This window comes from Cricetulus griseus, chromosome 6 (genome assembly GCF_003668045.3).
Source record: "Cricetulus griseus strain 17A/GY chromosome 6, alternate assembly CriGri-PICRH-1.0, whole genome shotgun sequence".
NCBI lineage: Eukaryota > Metazoa > Chordata > Mammalia > Rodentia > Cricetidae > Cricetulus > Cricetulus griseus.
This window is the reverse complement of record NC_048599.1, coordinates 57664956-57685626: the sequence shown is the minus strand read 5'-3', so window position 1 is coordinate 57685626 and position 20671 is coordinate 57664956. Positions and strand designations below refer to the sequence as shown.

The following is a 20671-nucleotide window of genomic DNA, read 5'->3' as shown; positions in this document are numbered from 1 at the left end:
CTTACCTAGTTATAATCTAAAAACTATGCTGCTATGGAGGATCCATGCACACTCTACTATTAGGTTATATCCCAGGCTTTGTTTTCAGTTTTTGAAACAAGATCTTACAAAGTTGATAACACTGGCCTTGAATTTATTCTGTAGTCAAGGCAGGTTTTGAGTTTTTCAATCCTTCTGCCTCAGCTTCCCAAGTAATTACAGAACACTGTCACCAGTTCCAACTAAACAAATTTAACCTATTTCTTTTTACTTAAGTTTTATTTCTAGATAGCCTTAAAGCTCTGCTCTCATATTTTGTTCAATTCCTGATACAATATCCTTAGAGGTCTTCTCTAATCTATATATCCAAAATTGTTTTTGGCCACTGGTCATCTCTATCAATGCACAGAACTCTGTATTACTACTGCACAAAACTACATATTTAGGCCAGTATGGTCATAAATATCTTCTAACTTAGTACTATGGGGGGCCTAGGAGGCAGAAGGCAAAGATCAAGTTAGGAATCGACCAAGGCTACATATTGAAAACAAGCCCCCAAAATAAATAAATAATTTTTCTTACTTTTGTGTCATCCTTCTTTTCTACTAAAATAACCTCACAAGGATCTTGATTTTGTCTACTTATTTACTATTATTGCTCCAATACCTAGATTTATGCTTTATACATAATACATGCTCATCAAATATGTTTATGAGTAAATCAACCTTGGTAATGTTTAGAAGCCAAACACCTAATATCTGGAGCTGAAATGAAATTCACAATGTATATTTAAGTCTAATAGACTCTAAGTTGATTATCTGGTCTTGCTAATTATTAATACAAGCCATCACTATGGCTAAAAGAAATTCTCTTAATTTCTAGGCACATAAGATTCTCATATGCAGTGCATACCTTTGATCCCAGTACTTGGGATGCAGAGACCACCAGATCTCTAAGTTTGAGGCCAGCCTGATTTACACAGTGAGTTCCAGGACAGCCAGAGTTACACAAGTGAGACCCTGACACAAAAAAATTCCAAAAGAAAAGAAAAAGATTATCATATGCCTAGACATTAATTATAATTTGCATATCCATATGTATAACCAGTTTACAGTTGGCTCAATCAAAATCAAAATTTTAACTTTTATACCACTAGTTAACCTGATAGAAATGAAAATCACAGTGAAAAAACAAGTTTGAACAAACTAAAAATTTAGAGTAAACAACAGAAAAGTTATAATGGGAGATGAAGTGCCAGCAAAACAATATAGAGAGGTTACCTGGCTCACTTCCCAGGAAACTTGGTAAACATTAGCTAAAAACAAAACAGGTAAGCCTCTAGAAATAGCTTAAAGGCAAACAAAATATTTTCAAGAAAGCTTGTGAACATCCTGTAAGAAAGGTAAGGGTCTGTGGTATCCTAATGAAGACTGCTCTCTCCTCTCTCCAGCTTGACTAAATAACTCTATTCCAAACTGCTGCAGTCAGGAATACACGACTAGCCTCCCCATCAGGGTCCACCAAGGGCTCTCTTTCTAGGAGGAGGAGGACTGGAGCATTTCCACCTTGCCTTAGCAGCCTGCTGGTAAAGAGAACGAGGTGTGCTTGGTGCACTGTCTCTGACACACATTCTCCTTACAAGACTCTAGCCAGACTCCCTGAAGTCTCTTCTAAAGTAGGCCCTGGACAGACTTTACCTGCCCTCAAGTACTTTGCTTCCCTGGCAATTGGCTAGCATCATTCTCCCTGACTCTATCCTTCTTCCTGTCTGTATTTTCAGTTTGGCTTTCCCACCTGGCCTTATTCTGCCTTGCTACAGGCCAAATCAGCTTGTTAAACAATGAGAGCAATACATATACACAGTGTACACAAGGATTATCCCACAGCATTTCTCTCTTTCTGTTTAATCAAAGAAGAAAGTTTTAAATTTAACATAGTAAAATTATATACAACAAAACAGTTATTACGATATCCAGTCTATTTGTATTTGGCAAAATTAGAGAAAATACCTAATTATCTATCTTATCTTGGTGAGTCTAAAGTTTTATATCTAATTTACCTTTTTTATTTTATTTATTTATTTATTTATTTATTTATTTATTTATTTATTTGGTTTTTCGAGACAGGGTTTCTCTGTGGCTTTGGAAGCTGTCCTGGAACTAGCTCTTGTAGACCAGGCTGGTCTCAACTCACAGAGATCCACTACCTTTTTTTTATCATAACTAAGAAAAACTGTCTAGTCTTCAACTCCATCAAAGACCTGAGAAGGAAATAATATTACCTGAGTAAGCAGGAAGTGCAGAGCAAGTGACTTCCAAAAAATGTGAGAAATAACAGAAACAGCTGGCTACCTGGACAGTCACCCAAGGTTCCTCTGTTGAGACATCCATCTTTGGCCTACAGGCCTAGCATATCTGACAGACTTTCCTGTGAAGCAGGGAATTTCGAAGGACTGTCCTACCTTGTCTTGGCAAAGCTCAGCAGTCACCTTTGTTGTGTCCTGCTGGTCCAGTTTGGACAGTAACTGTCAGCAATTGAGGAAGGGCAGTTTCTTTGCTCACATGGCTAGCTTTTGCCATAAAGAGAACAAACTCCAATTAGAGTTTCTTTGATGCCCATCATCTTTTTTGGAGTAAATTGGTGCTGCCAAGAGCAGATGTGTCTCATTGTCTAAGTTATTAAAAACATTTTAAAGGGCATATTTTGTAGGTCTTTGAAATGTTTGAATAATACCTATCTATCTCAAATATATCTTTGTATATCTTGAAAACCTTACCAACATGACTATAAGTTTGACCATTATATATGAGCAACAATATTTTTGTAATTCTGTATTTCTTAATTATAGATTACATTTTTAAATGAGTTGCAGAAATATAATATCTTAAACAAGATTAGGAATATACATATATCAAAATTAACTTCAAGTTTGTACTAATAAACCAAAATCCATACCAATGTAAAATATTTTGAGATAAACAATTGCTCTTTAAAATACTTATTTCTCTTATGCATATGAATGATATGTCTTCATGCACACCACAAGAGGAAATCAGATCCCATTACAGATGATTGTGAGCCACTATGTGTTTACTGGGAATTGAACTCAGGACCTCTGAAAGAGGAGCCAGTGCTCTTAACCACTGAGCCATCTCTGCAGCTCAAACAATTGGTTTTTGGATTAAGTAGATTCAATAATCTACCCCTTTCACCCACATCATTTCTATATCACACAGGGTTTCCCCTTTTATAAACTGCCATTTTCCTATGTGCCATGTCTGTCTCCTCTCTATCCAGAGGCAGTCCTTTGTCATCTGTCCTTTGTGCTCCCCCACCTGACAAATCTCCCTCCCCCCTCCCTTGCCCTCTATCTCCTATCTTTGCCTCTCACCCCTGCCCTTTGTCCCTATGAAGTAAATAAATCTCCTTTGTGCTGAGAATCTGGTCTTGGGGCGTCTTGGGCCAATACTGATCCCTTTAATGTCTCCTACTGATTATATGCAGCTAACTCTAGACACTAGTTTCTTTCTCTTGTAATCTACTGATCTGGTTTCAATACAAACAAACATCCTTTTTTTTTTTTTTTTTTAATTCACTGAGCTTCATCCCGTCTTCCTAACATTCATTCTCATACATAGTTAGCATTTCTTTAAAGTGACACTAGTAATAGTTTAATTATCAAATATGAAATAGTAATGAAAAAGCTTACTGGTCTGACGTCCCCACAGGAATTGGTAAACTGTCGGGCCAAGCCAAAATCAAGCATGAAACATTTCCTACATGTACTGGGAAAGCGACCCATTGCGAAGTTTGACTAGAAAAAAAAAAAGATAGAAAATATATACTCTTATAATACTCAGTCCTGCTAACATTTCACACTACATGAATTCTTCAAGTCTATATAGTATGTTCCAGATACACTACTGTAAGTCTATGGTTTTTTTTTTTTTTTTTTTTTTTTTTGGTTTTTCGAGACAGGGTTTCTCTGTGTAGCTTCGGAGCCTATCTTGGCACTCACTCTGGAGACCAGGCTGGCCTCGAACTCACTGCCTCCCGAGTGCTGGGATTAAAGGTGTATGCCACCAACGCCCGGCAAGTCTATGGTTTTTACTGTGCATTAATATATGGTATAATTTAGTTGCTGGACCACAGTGGAGTATGCTTGTAAATAGAATTAGTGACTTGACCAAGAGTTGTCAATGTCTATCTACCCTTAGGAAAATTGAGCAAAAATTACACAAATAATTCCTTGAAATTCTAGTCCAAGTTACTGCTTAAATGACAACCCAAACTCCTAAATGAGGGAAGCCAGAGATAGAAGAAATCCATATAACGACGTAAAAGAATTTTTATCACTTCTCAACCTTTTAGTTAAGTATAAAGGCTGGCTGTGATGTGATGGTACATGCCTTTAATTCCAGTACTAAAGGCAGGGGCAGGCTGATCTCTTTAAGTTCAAGGTAAGAATGGTCTATATGACAAGTTATAGATTAACCCTGTCTTAATAAATAAATAAACTGGGCAGTGGTGGTACACACCTTTATTCCCAGCACTTGGGAGGCAGAGGCAGGTGGATCTCTGTGAGTTCAATGTGAGCCCAGTCTAGAGAGCGAGTTCCAGGACAGGCTCAAAAGCTACAGAGAAACCCTGTCTTGAAAAACAAAACAAAACAAAAAAATCAGTATATCCAGATGTGATGGCATATTCTTTTAATTCCAGCATTTAGGAAACAGATAAGAGAGTCAGTTTAAGGTCACCCTGACCTTAAGGTCAGCCATAGCTATACAGAGACTGTCACAAAACAAAACGCCTCCAAACCTAAAATCTACGTAATGTGTTGTGCTAAATGACTGCAAATTTGGAAAGATAGATATGCAAATAAGGAAATTTGTAAAATCCAAGGTATGACATCAACTTTTTTTTTAAAAAAGTATGATTTTACTCGGGGCTGGAGAGATGGCTCAACAGTTAAGAGCTCTGGATGCTCTTCCAGAGGTACTGGGATCAATTCCTAGCACCCACATGGCAACTCACAGCTGTTTGTAACTCTTTCCAGGGGATCTGATTCCCTCATACAGCCATGCATGAAGGAAAAAACACGAATGCACATAAAATAAAAATAAATTATTTTTAAAAGTACAATTTTACTTAGCTTTCTGATGAAAGGCAAAGTCAGGTTTCTCAAATAAGGACAGAGAAAGGCACAGAACAGCAACAATACATTCTCCAGTTGTAATTCTGATTCTACCTCACCAAGCTGTGAACCTTTTAAAATTCAATCTCCCCATGCAATAACTGACCTAAAATAAATCACTTACTCATACTGTTTTATTTAAATGGAATATTAGCTGATAATCAGTTTCTAATTTCAGAATGGTTCTAACTCTAGAAGAACCCACTTAGGAGAAATTTAATTGCCATTTTCATGTAAACTAATTTTAGACATAACAATAGATAGCCATACTTTTCAAATGACCAATATCAATAAATTTATAAATATGAGATATCAGAAATGGGTCACTTTCCCTTATGAAGAATAAAATATCAGATAAATAAAGAAAAGCACATTTCAATAATGGAAACAAATTTCTATGAAACACAAAACTGAACAACAAAAAAGGAAGAATAAATTTTATTTCTACAGTAGCTCTTAGGAGAAGATTAAGGTCTTTCATAGTTGATTATTCTAGTGAATACATCTGGTGACTTGAGAAAATGAACAACTGGTATCAGGAAACACACAATTCAAACTAGTGATTTATATGTGAGGCTGAATAATTAGCAATGCTAACAAATTCTAATTAAAAACTGGCAAGCACAACACTTTCATGTGAAGGGGAGTGTAAAGCTGCATTGGAGACCAGAGGATAGACTTTGATGTTGTTCCTCAAGCAAGCTAGAGCTGGCTGGCCAGCAAGCCCAGAGATACTCCTATCTCACCTACCCAGCCTTTGGATTACAAGTATGTACCACCATAGCCATTTTTTTTTTTTTTTTTTTAGACAGGGTTTCTCTATGTTAACTGTCCTGGAACTCACTTTGTAGACCAAGCTGGCTTCCTACTCACTGAGATCCACCTATCTGCCTCCCAAGTACTGGGATTAAAGGCATGTGCCACCACTGCCAGGCTCTTTTTTTTTTTTTTTTTTTTTTTTTTTTTTTTAAACATGGGTTCCAGGGATCGAACTCAAGACTCAAGTCTTCAAGTACTTTACCAACTGAGTCATCTCCCAGCCCCAAGCATGGAAATTTTAATTTAGCTGGCAAGCAACATTTCATGATATGAGAACCACTATTAAAAATAAGCTGTAGTTTCTAATTACTACTTTAAAAACAAAACAAAGTAAACTAAAAGGTAAATTATTTTTGCTTTTAGGGCATTAAAGAAATAAAAACACTTCTTTGTATTTAACCACAACAAATACAAAATAACTACATTTATCATACATTCTGTCTTCTCCTAATATTAGAAGTACCAAACAATAGCCTTCTGTGCTTGGAAAAGACAAGGCCCCTACCGGTTTGATATCTCTGTGAAGGAATCCCACAGAATGGATGCTTTCAATAGACTCCAGAATCTGTCTCCCGAGCCGAAGAGTAGTACTAATGGTGAATGTGCCCCGGGACTGGCTACGTCGAAGATCTGCCAGATTCCGACCCTATGGAATTAGATAATCACTTTAAAATACAGTCCTAATATAGTGATAAGACTCAACATTCACTATATTACCACATATTCTAAAATGCTATGATGGAAACAGTAAGGCTCCTGCCTAAGTTGGGATCTTCTAACTCAAAGAATTATGTATATGCCCCCCTCTTTGTGTACATGACTATGGGTGCCCTCAGAAACCAGAGAGGACATTTGATCACCTAGAACTGGAGTTACAGATGGCTTGTGAGCTGCTCAACATAGGGGCTGGAAACCACAGCCCTCTGGAAAAGGCTATAGCAAGAGCTCGTAACCACTGAATCATCTCTCTAGCCCTAAGAATAAGTATGCTGTTAGCAACCATGTTTCTAAGTCATCATGTTTTTATTTATCCTTGCTATTCTAAAAAATGCAGACTTGACTTTTCTTTCCTTCCTTTCCCTTCTTACTTTCCTTTCCTTCTCCTTCTTTCTGAGGGGGTCTCATGTATCTCAGGCTAACCTTGAACTCCCTGTGCAACCAAGGATGACACTGAACTGATTTTGCTTCCAACTCTCAATTTCTGGGACCAGTGTGCATCATCATGCCAAGTTTATGAAATGATGGGGATTGAACCCAAAGCCAAAGCTTCATGCATGCTAGTCAAACTATACCAACTAAGACACATCATCAGCCCATTAGATGTGACTTTTTTAAAAAATATAAAAATATAGGCATCTGTCCTAGTTTCATTTCTGTTGCTATGATAAATACTTTAACCAAAAGCAACATAAAGGAAGAAAGGCTGATCTTCCTACATCAACTAAAACTCAAGACACCCCCCACAGCTGTACCTACCAGCTAACCAGACCTACACAACTCCTCACTGAGGCTCCCCTTCCCAGGTGGTTCTGGGTTGCATCAAGTTAACACTAACCAGCACAGTATCCACAGCAGGATTCCTCATTACTACCCAACACAATCCCTACAAGTTACTTAATTTTTACACATCAGTTTTTAAAATAAAAAGTTAATTTTTTCACATAATTTGTGAGGATTAAATATAATGCATATGAAGTTTCTGGAATATTGCCTTGTATTCAACAAATCCTAAGGACTGTTATTAGAAAATATTATAGGAAATAGAAGGCCATATAGGCCATCAAAAGTTTAAAATAACTAGTGATGGTATGGATACCTGGTATGAGTCGATTAAACATGAATTAGACATTCGGGGAGGTAGCTGGTACAGGATATCCGAGGAACTCAGAGTAAACAGTGATGTAATCTCTTCTCTAACTATTTCTGGCAAAATGACATTTTTTTATTCTTTTTAAAGTTTCTAGAGACAGGGTCTATCTGTTTAACCACCTTGGCTGTCCTGGAACTTGCTTTGTAGACAAAGTTGGCCTCGAACTCTCAGAGATCTGCCTGCCTCTGCCTCCCAAGTGTTGGCAGTAAAGGCCTGTGCACCACCAACACCAGGTAAAATGCCATATTTGGGTGTGGGTTTTTTTCCCCCCTAACAATATGGCCTTGAGGTTGGAGGCAAGCATCCTTGCCTGTGCCTTTGCCTGTAGCCTGCATGCTATGCCCACTTGTCTGTGAGCACCTGCCTGCCTGTTAGTCTGTGTGTTAGTGAATAAAGTATTTTACACATGCTTAAAACTTCATATTCTCGGCCATGCGTTGGTGGTGCATGCCTTTAATCCCAGCACTCGGGAGGCAGAGGCAGGCGGATCTCTGTGAGTTCGAGGCCAGCCTGGTCTCAAGAGCGAGTGCCAGGATAGGCTCCATAGCTACACAGAGAAACCCTGTCTTGAAAAACAAAAAACAAAAAACAAAACCCTTCATATTCTCTTCAACTTCCTAGCCTCCTTCCAACCCTGGCATCAAAACTCAGGCCTCACAAACATGATACAGTAAATATTCAGCTCTCAAAGCGGCCAGCCTGGTCTACAAAGTGAGTTCCAAGACAGCCAGGGCTGTTATATAAACCCTGTCTTGAAAAAACAAACAAATAAACAGACAAAAGTACATTCCAAATAATACCAAGACTTAATCTAAAAACAACTACTACTGGGCAGTGGTAGTGCATGCCTTTAATTCCAGCACTTGGGAGGCAGGAGGATCTCTGTGAGTTTGAGGCCAGCCTGATCTACAGAGTGAGTTCCAGGAGAGCCAGCTCTGTTTCACAGAGAAACTCTGTCTCAAAAAGCAAAACAAAATAAAAACACAAAACAAAAACAAAAACAAAAAAACAACTACTATCACAAGAATTCAATGGAATCAATGTGATTAATGATATCAGTAATTATTTAAATGTCATAAAATTTTAATGTATGAACTGGTGACTGAAGCATAATGTCTCATGCCTATAATTCTAGTAGTTTTTGTTATTGTTGTTATTGAGACAAGTCTTCTATAGCCCAAGCTAGACTAGATCTTGCTTTGTAGCAGAGGGCTGACTTTAAATTCTTTTTTGTTTTTGAGATAGGGTCTATGTAGCTCTTGTCTGTCCTGGAACTTGCATGTTGACTTCGAATTCTTACTCTCCTGCCTCTACCTCAAGTTTGGGAATTACAGGAGTGTACCATCACACAGAGCTAATCTCAACATTAGGGAGCCAAAAGTTAAGGGCAGCCTGCACTACAAAGTGAGCTAGCTCCATGCTAGCCTGGGCTATAGAATGAGATCCCAATTCATAACAACAACAACAACAACAACAAACACACACACACACACACACACACACACACACACACACACACACACACACACAGACACACACCAGAAAAAAAAAGAACTAACAAAATCTGGGAGAATAAATACAAGGCTGACACAAGAATAGTGTGTGGGGAGGAAGGCTTAATTTTTTTTTTTAAAGGGGATCTTTTCATAAAGTCACAAGAAATTTTTTAGAGCTTATTTCTCCCAAGTAATTTTATAAATTTAACAAGATGAAACTACATTTTGTTGTGGTTTGAGTAATGAAAGTGCATAAGGCCAGGAATGGTGCCACATACCGTATTCTGGTACTTGGGAGACAGAGACTATTGACAAAAGTTTGAGGCTAACCTAGTCTACACAGGGACTTCTAGGTTAAATGTGGCTACACAGCAAGATCCTGTCACACACACAAAATTAAATAAATAACTAAATAAAAAAGAAAGAGACACAGAGACAGATGTTGGGGAAGGAAGAGGATGAGACCCAAAGGGAGGGGAAAAAGACTAGGTAATATACCTAATGGAGGGAGTATACAGTGAGCTCCCCAAAATAAGAGGTCAGTAACCAGGCACAGTAGCTAGTAATGATAACAAGCACAGATGTGCTTGCTCAAACCTGTATTCAGCACCTGACAGGTAGAGGCCTAAGGATTAGGATGTCAAGGCACTTCTAGAGTACATACTAAGAGCAAGACCAGCCTAGGCTACATGAAATCCTGTCTTAAAAAAACAAAAACCCAGCCAGGTGGTGGTGGCATACGCCTTCAATTCTAGCACTTGGGAGGCAGAGACAGGTGGATCTCTGTGAGTTTGAGATCAGCGTGATCTACAGAGCAAGTTCCAGGACAAGCTCCAAAGTTACAGAGAAACCCTGTCTCGAAAAACCAAAAAAAGTAAAAAAGCAAAAAGCAAAAAAAAAAAAAAAAAGACTCAAAACAAAAACCCGTACAAAAATAAAGCAAACAAAAACAAATATAAAACCAGAAAAAGTTACAATCACTTCACTGCCAATATATTTTCATAGATAATATGCCTCCTCAGACATCACTCTCTCCCATTCTAAACATATTAGATTATTTTCATGTAAATTCCAATGATATTTCATCTCTATATTAAAAAGTACATATGACAAAAAGAAATAAAAATATACAAAGAAGTAATTAGCATGTCTGCTATTACAAATTTGACTTAGAAACATAAATACTTTCTTCAAACTGAACTTTTTATGTTTGTTTTTGTTTTTCAAGACAAAGTTTCTCTGAGTAGCCTTGAATATCCTGGAACTCACTTTGTAGACCAGGCTGGCCCTGAACTCAAAGATCAACATTCGTACCCAGGGCTACATAGGGAGACAGAGAGAGAGAGAGGGAGGGAGGGAGAGAGAGAAAGAAGAAAAAAAAACTAAAATTAATGTTTGGTGTCACTTTTTTTCCAGGCAAAACTATATGAACATGTGTCATACTAATAGTCAATATGAGAGAAAACCGGGAACACATTAATGAAATGAAAAATGTAGGAAGGTAACCACTTCAATAAATTAAAGTATGCTAACTTGAAATGGGGAATCGTGTAACTCAGAAAGACTTTAAGGGCAGTGAGATGACGAAGCAGGCAAAGGCACTAGCTGCCTTTTCTGACACCCAAGTTCAAACCCAGGAATCCACATGGTAGAAGGAGAGTCTCAATTCCTACAAGTTGTCCTCTGACCTCCACACACAGCATGACAAACTCCTCCAAACCCCAATTAATTAATTTTAAAGAAGACTAAGCCAACCATGGTATAATCTTAGAAATCAAAATCAGGATCCTGAGGTTAAGGGCAGGCTTGGCTATATAGTGAACTCAAAATCATCTTGTGCTACTCAGTGAGACCACATTTCAAAAAGATCAACAAGAACTACCTAGTTTACAGAAAGGATGACATCTTTAGGACAAAGTCAAATATTGAAGAATATTTGAAAAAAAGAAAAGCCTTTTGAAAAGAAGAGAAAACATTTAGGTGAGAGTTATGAATTTAACTCACTGCCATGTAAATAACATGAAAGAAAAGAGAGAAACCAAATGCTCAAAATAAAGTCTGCTAAAGATGAAAGGAAACTGTGCATACTGAAAATCAGGCAGTGAACCATAATCGCCTATGTTCAGAAGCACAGGCAACATCAAGGAAATGTATGGTTTCATGATTCTCCCTATTGTAACTGTTACTCTTGCACTTTCTTTATGAACTGCTACTCTTTTGTCCAATTCCACTCCCATCTAAAAGGGAGTAAACAGTGCTATGCTGACAGAGAAAGTGGAATAGCATTCATCCTTTACTCCAACTAATGCTTACAAATTTTAATGAAGAGGCTGGTACTTGAGAGCATGAGTGGAGATTTGAAAAGCCTGAGGCAGGAAAGAAGAAAAGGGAAGGAACATGGAAGACAAGGTTCACAATACAGCCATCAATCCATTTTAAGATTAAACACTATGAAAAAATGACAACCAATAAAGGTACAGATAAACTAAAATAGATGACCGTTTCATTTTTTGAAAATCTATACCAAATCGAAATAAATCTCCATGTACACAGTGTACAGCATTTGGACATGATAAGAAGAATGCTGTCATTTTTTATGCATATGTACTGTAACTGGGTATTTTGATCAAAACTAAAAGATTTTAAGATGCATTTTTCAAGGTAACATACCTGCAATTGCATGACCACATAGTTGAAACGATCATTTCTCCCACAGCCAATAAATCTACAAACATGGTCTTTCCCTGGATGAAAACAGAAAGAAAACAGTGGAAAAGGATGTACTATGGTTTCTCCTTCAAAAAGTTAACAAATTGTATTTCTGTATAGTACTTTATATTTACTTTCAATTTATTTATTTGGATTTTCGAGACAGGGTTTCTCTGTAGCTTTGAAGCCTGTCCTGGAACTAGCTCTTGTAGACCAGGCTGGCCTCGGAGTCACAGAGATTCACCTACCTCTGCTTCCCAAGTGCTGGGATTGAAGATGCGTGCCACTATCACCCAGCTCTGTATAGTACTTTATAACCATGTAAATTATATAAAATGCATTTTGAGACCATAGGAAGAGGCAATTTATATTATTAATTCTTATCAATCCATCACTAGGTCCTGCTCTGGTCCTTGCATACTCAAATAAATTTTAATTAAGTAAAGAAATAAGTTAATAAAGGAGTAATTAGAAAGGAGAATATTTAAAAATTCACTGAAGATTAGCCTGAGCAGACACAGTAAGAACTATGTTAGACATACAAACACACATTCTGATATACACTATTTACATTACTTGAAGCAAGTTACATGATCTTTCTTAATCTCACCGATTTGGATCAGCCTTGTGCTTTTCAACTCTAGTTTAATACGTGAAATCCAAGACTAGTTGGGATATATAGATGAAATGAGAAAAACAGGAAGAAATCTGGAACCATCTCCTGATTTAAAAAAGTATACTACCATCCCCAAAACAATCAAGCCCAGGAAATTACACTTGACTCAACCCAGAAAACAGGGAGGAGAGCACACAGACATGGTGCTGGAGAGGCAGGCAGGGACCACATGAAGAATCTGAACTTTAGGTCAGCGGTTTCCAACTGCGCCTATCATCACAACCACCTGGAAAACTTAAAGATCCCTAAATGCCACAATCTATATGGGAAAGATACAATTTTTCAAAATTCTATAAATGAGCTGGGGACCGAGAGGGCAGAGAAAGGCAGGAAAGTTTAAGGCCAGCCTCCACTACATGAGTTCAAGGCCAGTCTGGGCTGAATGGTCAGACTATATCAGAAGACAAAAACAAAAGCCCTGTGAAAACAAAGAAGAAACTCTAAACTACAAATCTGCAACTTAAAATATAAATCAGCATGAACAAAAATAAAGTGTCCTTCAAAAAAGAAAACACACAACAACCAGACAGGAAGAAAATTCTGAGACCAGGTTATTACGGAAATAACAAATTCCATAGCAAAGCTCACCTACGGGCTCAGGATCAGTAGGTAAGAGTGCTTGCTGTGCATTCACGAGGAGGCAGAGACAGAATGATTGTTAAGACTTGCTAGATGAAAAATTGACTTTCAGAGTCAGTGAGAGATCCTGTCTAAAGGGAAGGAGGCAAAGAGCAATGGAGGAGGACGTACAATATCTTCTGCTGGTCTCTTCACAGGTGTGCATGGTGAGCATACACATACAATATGTGCACACATGTATGCGCTCTCATGCTCACACACACACACACACACACACAAAGCGAAGGTTACTCATATAAATAGTCATTAGAGATTGGAAGGGATAGAAGCCAATTTATAGAGGGTAAATGAAATATGAGATAATTAGAGTAGACAATCTTTGAAGCAAGCTTGTAAAAATAAAACAGTGACACACTAGAGGCTATAAATCTGTTAGACTCAAGAAAAAAAATAAGTTGCAAAAGTAATTTGTCCACTTAAAGTAAAAACCCAGTCAAGCCTCACTTTGGCCAATAATTTAACATCTGATGGGGGATGTCCTTCTGCATATATGTTTCTCTTATCGGTTGATGAATAAAACAACACAGGAAGATAGGCGGGACTAGGAACTGAGGAGAATTCTGGGAAAGATAGGCAGAGTGAGACCTCGAGAGGACACCATATAGGGACCGGAAGGATAGGACGAACCAGGTGTTCTCTGGTAAGATAAGTCCATGTAGAAATACATAGATTAGTAGTTATGGGTTAATAATTAAGACAGAGCTAGTCAATAAGAAGCCCTAGTCATTAGCAAACACTTTTATAATTAATACAGTGTCTGTATGTTTTTGGGGGGCTCAGGGAGGCTGGACCTGGTGGGACAAAAGAAAACTCCAGCAAAAAATCTTTGGTTTGGTTTGGTTTTTAGTTTGTTTGGTTTGGCTTTTAGAAACAAGGGTTTGTTAGCCCAGGATGGCCTTAAAATTTTCATTCTCCAGCCTCAGATTCCTGAGTGCTGGGATTACAGGCCTGTGATTTTTTTGTTTGTTTTCAATCTGGGTTATCAGTTACCACACTGATGATCAATTAGCAACCTTTCACTCAGCTTCTCAGTCATGGGAAAAGTACAAAGCTTTAATTCACCAAATTGCTGTCGACACTTTGAGACTTCATTTTCACTGCTGGAAATACACTAAAGTGTGTACAGCACTTGCTAGTATGCATGAAACTTGAGATTCTATCCTAACACTATAAAAGAAGAAAATGAAACAACAACAACAAAAAGATTGGTCACCTATCACATTTTAAAGACAAAGTGTCAATTCTGCCTCAGCTCTAAATTGTGGCATTACAGTTATAGACTACCGTGCCCAGCTTCTTGCAACATTTACATTACATCCAAGACATTTCAATCATTTGAAAACAGAAGACAGTACTAGATTTAATTCCTTTTAGAATGTTCCTCTAAAATGTCTATATTATACAATAACACTTTGTACCTTGCTATCAAAATCACCCGACTTTTTGTTGTTTGCTTATGTGGTTTTTGTTTTGAGACAGGGTTTCTCTGTGTAGGCCTGGTTATCCTGGAGCTCACTCTGTAGACCAGGCTGTCCTTGAACTCTAGATCCACCTGCCTCTGCCTCCTGAGTGCTGAGATCAAATGCGTGCGCCACCACCGCCCAGGCTCACCCCAATGTTTTTTGTTTGTTTAGCAATATTGGGGACTGAACCGACTATCCTATATGTGCTAGTCAAGTACTCTACCACTAAGATAAATCCTCCCCAGCCTTTTATTTTACTTTTTAACTTGAGGCTTTCTCAATGAGCTGCCTAAACTAGCCCTGAATTTCTGTTCCTCCTATCTGCCTCCAGAGTGCCAGGATATAGGCTTGCATCACACACTTAGCTTAAATCACTCTGCTTTAAAAAAGAAAAACAAGTACAGATTTGAATGAATTGTTTTTTTATTGAGCAATAAAACATGGTCAATGGCAAATTTTCTAGGATTAATAATTCATTTCTACCACCAGGTGATAATTTAATGCAGTCATTTCTCATACTTTATAGTAAGTGCATTGTTTCTCTTTTATATTTATGCGACTAATGAAACTATTTAATAAAGTTAACTCAATAAAAACATATGTGTTTGGAGCAGCTTCAACTTAATGACAACAGTAACTCTTCACCATCACTAAAGCAACTGCTCAGATGACTTCTGTGTACCTAGTAAATGCCAAGGCTCGCTGAGGCGTACAGGGAGCACATTTTGTCTCAGTACCTAATGCAACACCTAATAAAGTGAGACAATATTTGCAAGTGAACAAATTAAGAGAAATAATAGTTAATAAATATATATAATATGCAAGCATTACTCCATTTTATGTACTTTCATGCATTTGATTCTCACAATACTATAAGTATTAGCATTTCCTTTGTTTTTCAAATACAGAAGTAGAGAATTGGTGAGGTCAATTTCTTAGTCCAAAATCATACGGCTAGAAAATGATGGCGCAATTTGATCCCAAAGCTTTTATTCTTATTAGAGTAGTGTATGTGTTTACGTATGCTAGACACTCATGTGGAGGTCAAAAGACAACTTGTGGCAGTTCTCTCAATCTTCTGGGTCCCAGAGATGAAACTCAGGTTTTAAGGCTTGGTGGCAAGTACCTTTACCAGCTGAGCCACCTTCCTGGCCCTAGAAAAAACTTTATTCTTAACCATTACATCAGAAACAACTGAAACAGATTTAAACTTAGGTATCATCTTGTTAATAAATATGAAAACAAGCATAGGGCCTGGTGCATGCAGCTACCTGGGAGGCTAAGGACAAGAATGACAAATTCAACACCTACCTGGGTATCTGAGTGAGTGAGAAAGACCCTGCCTCAAAACACAACGTGCAGAGGGCTGGGAGGCACAGTTCAGTGATACAGAATTTGCCTAGTATATACAAGGCTGTAGGTTCAACCCCCAGGACTCCCTGACAAATTAATATTAAAACTAAAAGGGCAGACAAAGTCTATATATATATATCCAAGTAATAAGTATTAAAAACCAAGGTCAATTAAGTTCTCTGCCTTAAGCTCACAGTCCACATACGAACACATAAGAATTAACAGAATATAAGGTCTAAAACATTATAAGGAACAGTAAATATACAAAAGATTTAAAAAATTTACTCTTGCTGTGCAGTGGTGGTTACACACCTTTAATCCTAGGACTTGGCAGCCAGATCTCTGTGAGTTCAAAGCTAACCTGAGCTACAGAATGAGTTCCAGGACAGCCAGGGCTACACAGAGAAACCCTGTCTCAGAAGAAGAAGAAGAAGAAGAAGAAGAAGAAGAAGAAGAAGAAGAAGAGGAGGAGGAGGAGGAGGAGGAGGAGGAGGAGGAGGAGGAGGAGGAGGGAGGAGGAGGAGGAGGAGGAGGAAGAGGAGGAGGAGGAGGAGGAGGAGGAGGAAAAGAAAAAAATTTACTCAAGAAGCTCACATATAAGTCAAATTAGTAGATTTTAAATGTATGAATATATTTTAAGATAAAACTGTGGAAAATTAAGATTGTACATGTAAAAAGTTTCAATCAGCCATAAAAAAGAAATGTGTCAGTTGCTGGAAAATGTAGCTAGAGATTGTCATATTAAGTGAAATAAGACTCAGAAAGACAAACAATATGTTTTCTCTTATTAAGGAATATACGTGTGCATGCACATACGTGTGTGTGTGTGTGTGTGTGTGTGTATGTTACTCCTTTTCATGCTGTGACACAGTACCAGACAAAAGCAGATTAAGAACAAGTTTGTTTTGGCTCACTGTTGAAAGAGACAGTATATCATGCTGGGAAAGCTGCTCACACCGATCTCTGGCCAAGCAGCACAGAGAGAATGCTGGCCCTAAGCTTGCTTTTCCCTTTCTATTCAGTTCAGAACCCAAGCCCATGGAATGGTTCCACTCATGCTTATGTTAAATCTTCCTACCTCAATTCAAATAATTTGGAAACACCCTTACAGAAATGCCCTAAGATTTGTTTCTTGGGTGATTCTAGATCTTGTCAAGTTGACAGTTAGTATTAGCCACATACACAGTTAACCATGCTCCCACATGCACCCCACCAACACCACGAAAACAGATACACAACATATAGATGAAAATTTTCAGAAGATGAAGGGGACTAACGAGAGGGGAGATGGAGGGCAGGAGCTGATGTGACCAAAGTATTTTTCATTTGTGAATGAAAATTTCATTGTTATATAACAATCTCTCTCTCTCTCTCTCTCTCTCTCTCTCTCTCTCTCTCTCTCTCTCTCTCTTCTGGTTTTTCAAGACAGGGTTTCTCTGTGGCTTTGGAGGCTGTCCTGGAACTAGCTCTTATAGACCAGGCTGGTCTGAAACTCACAGAGATCCACCTGCCTCTGCCTCTGGAGTGCTGGGATTAAAGGAGTGTGCCACCACCTCTGGGCCAATAACAATTTCTTAAAAGAATACATTTACAATGATCAGAACTGACAGGGTAGAGAGTTGGGGGTTAAGGTGGTTTAAGGTAGAAGGCATGAAAACACATGAAAAGTGGCCTAAAAAGCTTGGCCACTATGATAGTGTTTCTTCGTTGATTTTACTGGACCTAGAATTGCCCTCTGAGGGGGCATTTCCAGGAAAGTAACTATACAGAAAGACTGCTTTCTATGTGGGTAGCACTATTCCAAATAAAAAAGGAAAAAGCCAGATAGCAATGGCATTCTTCTTTTCTCTCTGCTTTGTGGCCTGGTGTGAAATGCTTTGCTCCACCACACCCTCCATGCCACATTGGACCCTTCTATGACCATGAGCCCAAGTAAATTTTCCCACTCTTATGTTGTTAGGTATAAGGTCGGTCATAGCAAAAGAAAAGTAACCAAAATACATGCCAAGGTGCTAATATAAACTAGGGGAGGCCCTCCACTCCCACAGGTGGTAGCTCCACTCTCCCACAGACACCAAAGTGTTTGAGGACATACAAATCTTATATAAAAGAGAATTGTATCTGAGTCTAGCTATAACTTATGTTTATCCTCCTTGATTCTTTTTTCATATTTATTTATATTTATTTATTTATTTATTTGTGTACAGTGCTCAGCTTGCATGTATGCCTGTAGGCCAGAAGAGGGCACAAAATCTCATTATAGATGGTCGTGAGCCACCATGTGGTTGCTGGGAATTGAACTCAGGACCATTGGAAGAACAGGCAGTGCTCTTAAACGTTGAGACATCTCTCCAGCCCCCTCCTTGATTCTTATATTACTTAACCAATGTAAAGTCAGATATATGATTGTGATGTTGTTTGGGGAATATGACAACAACAACAAAAAAAACATATAGAGTGCCGGGCGTTGGTGGTACACGCCTTTAATCCTAGCACTCCGGAGGCAGAGGTAGGCGGATCTCTGTGATTTCGAGACCAGCCTGGTCTACAAGAGCTAGTTCCAGGACAGCCTCCAAAGCCACAGAGAAACCCTGTCTCAAAAAACAAACAAACAAAAAAAACATATATATATATATATATATATTATATATATATATATATATATGCTTGGTTATGATGTAATTTTTTTCTTTTTCTTTTCTTTTTTTTTAAGACAAGGTCTCACCATGTAATTCCAGAAGAGGTCTACCTGCTTCTGTCCCAATTCTGGGTTTAAAGATGTGCCACCACACTTGGCTTTTTTTCTTCTTTTTGAGAACAGGTAGCCCAGGCTAGCTTTGAGCTAAGGAGCTGAGGATAAGCTGGTTTATGTGATACTGGAATCAAACTCAACTCAGACTGCTGGGGAGTATTCTACCAACTAACTCAGTTATAGCCACAACTTCCAAGAACCTTTTTTGTTTGTTTGTTTGTTTTAGAAAGGGTCTCTCTTTGTAGTCCTGGAATTTACTATGTAGAACAGGCAGACCTCAAACTCACAGAGAACTACCTGTCTATGCCTCCTGACTGCTGGAATTAAAGTTGTGGGCAATTATGCCTTGCAGCTTCCAAAAGTGTTTAATCTCCAATTGGTTGAATCCATACATGTCCAACTAATGGGCTTGAAGGACAGAAGATATATTTATTTTTGTTCTTATCTCAGTCACTTAATTCCTAAAACCCTTAGGATTTCCTAGGTGAAACTGTCCTTTGTTTAGTGTAGGTCCCTAAAGACTCTAGGTCCCAGTCATAGTAAAGATGAATTGATCGGAATATTCAGAGTACAACTTTCAGCCCCTCTTGCTAACTTCCAGAGAAGTGGGCTGATGGGGGCTAGAGATTAAGCTCTATAAAATTCTTGAACAAGACATGAGGCCTGAACAAATAGAGGTATTGACCCAGTATAAATCCTAAGAAGACATGAACGCTGCAACCCTCCATACCTAGCCCTAGTCATCTCTTCAACTTACTTTTGCATTTTTTACAATGCCCTTATTAAAAAACAAAAACAAAACAGGAAATGTGAGTGATCCTCCATGTTCTATAAGCAATCCTAGCAACTTAGTTGAACCCAAAGAATGGATCATGAAAGCCTTGGTTTGTAGCCAGTCCATAAAAGATATGACATCCTATTACTTGAAATACTGTGTATGAAGCAGGGCAACCTTGTAGAGCTGAGAACTCAACCATGGGAACTGATGTTATCTAACAAAACTGAGAGAAAATTTATCCACTTTGGATCGTCTAGAGAATTATTTGGTACATAGGGGAAAATACCCACAAATCTGGGGACAAGAGTGTCTTATGTTGAAGGTGAGAGCATAAGAAATGTACACTCCGTTTTTCCTCTTATAGCCTCATTATGAAATTCAGATTTGACTCATTAATACATAATGAGTCAATTTGCTTATTTGTAGAGCAGTAAGACAACAAAAGGAGATCAAGGGGATACAAATTGGAAAGGAAGAAGTCAAACTTTCACTATTTGCAGATGATATGGTAGTTTACATAGTGACCCAAAAAACTCTACCAGGGAACTCCTACAGCTGATAAACACCGTCAGCAAAGTGGCATGATAGAAGATTAACTGAAAAAAAATCAGTAGCCTTACTATATAGAGACAATAAAGGGGCTGAGAAAGAAATCAGAGGAAAATCACAGACAATATAAAATATCTTGGGGTAATGCTAACCAAAAAGCGAAAGACCTGTACAGTAAGAACTTTGAGTCTTTAAAGAAAGAAGATAAAGAAGATACCAGAAAAGGAAAGATCTCCCATGCTCTTGGATAGGTAGGATCAACATAGTAAAAATGGCAATCTTACCAAAAGCAATCTACAGATTCAATGCAATCCCTATCAAAATCCTAGCACAATTCTTCACTGACCTTGAAAGGTCAATACGCAACTTTATATGGAAAAACACAAGACCCAGA

At 38.1% G+C, this 20671-nt stretch overlaps 1 protein-coding gene across 3 annotated transcripts in view; it reads right to left on the bottom strand.

The window, feature by feature from the left end:
• Ttbk2 (tau tubulin kinase 2) overlaps positions 1–20671 on the bottom strand; it is a 143899-nt gene that overhangs the window by 60272 nt on the left and 62956 nt on the right. For all 3 annotated transcript variants that reach the window (XM_035447135.1, XM_027422100.2, XM_035447136.1), the window contains 3 exons: positions 12029–12102; positions 6498–6638; positions 3689–3793 (listed from right to left, as the gene is read on the bottom strand). In XM_035447135.1, the coding sequence (XP_035303026.1) occupies positions 3689–3793; positions 6498–6638; positions 12029–12102 (320 nt within the window). The remainder of the gene's footprint in view (positions 1–3688; positions 3794–6497; positions 6639–12028; positions 12103–20671) is intronic.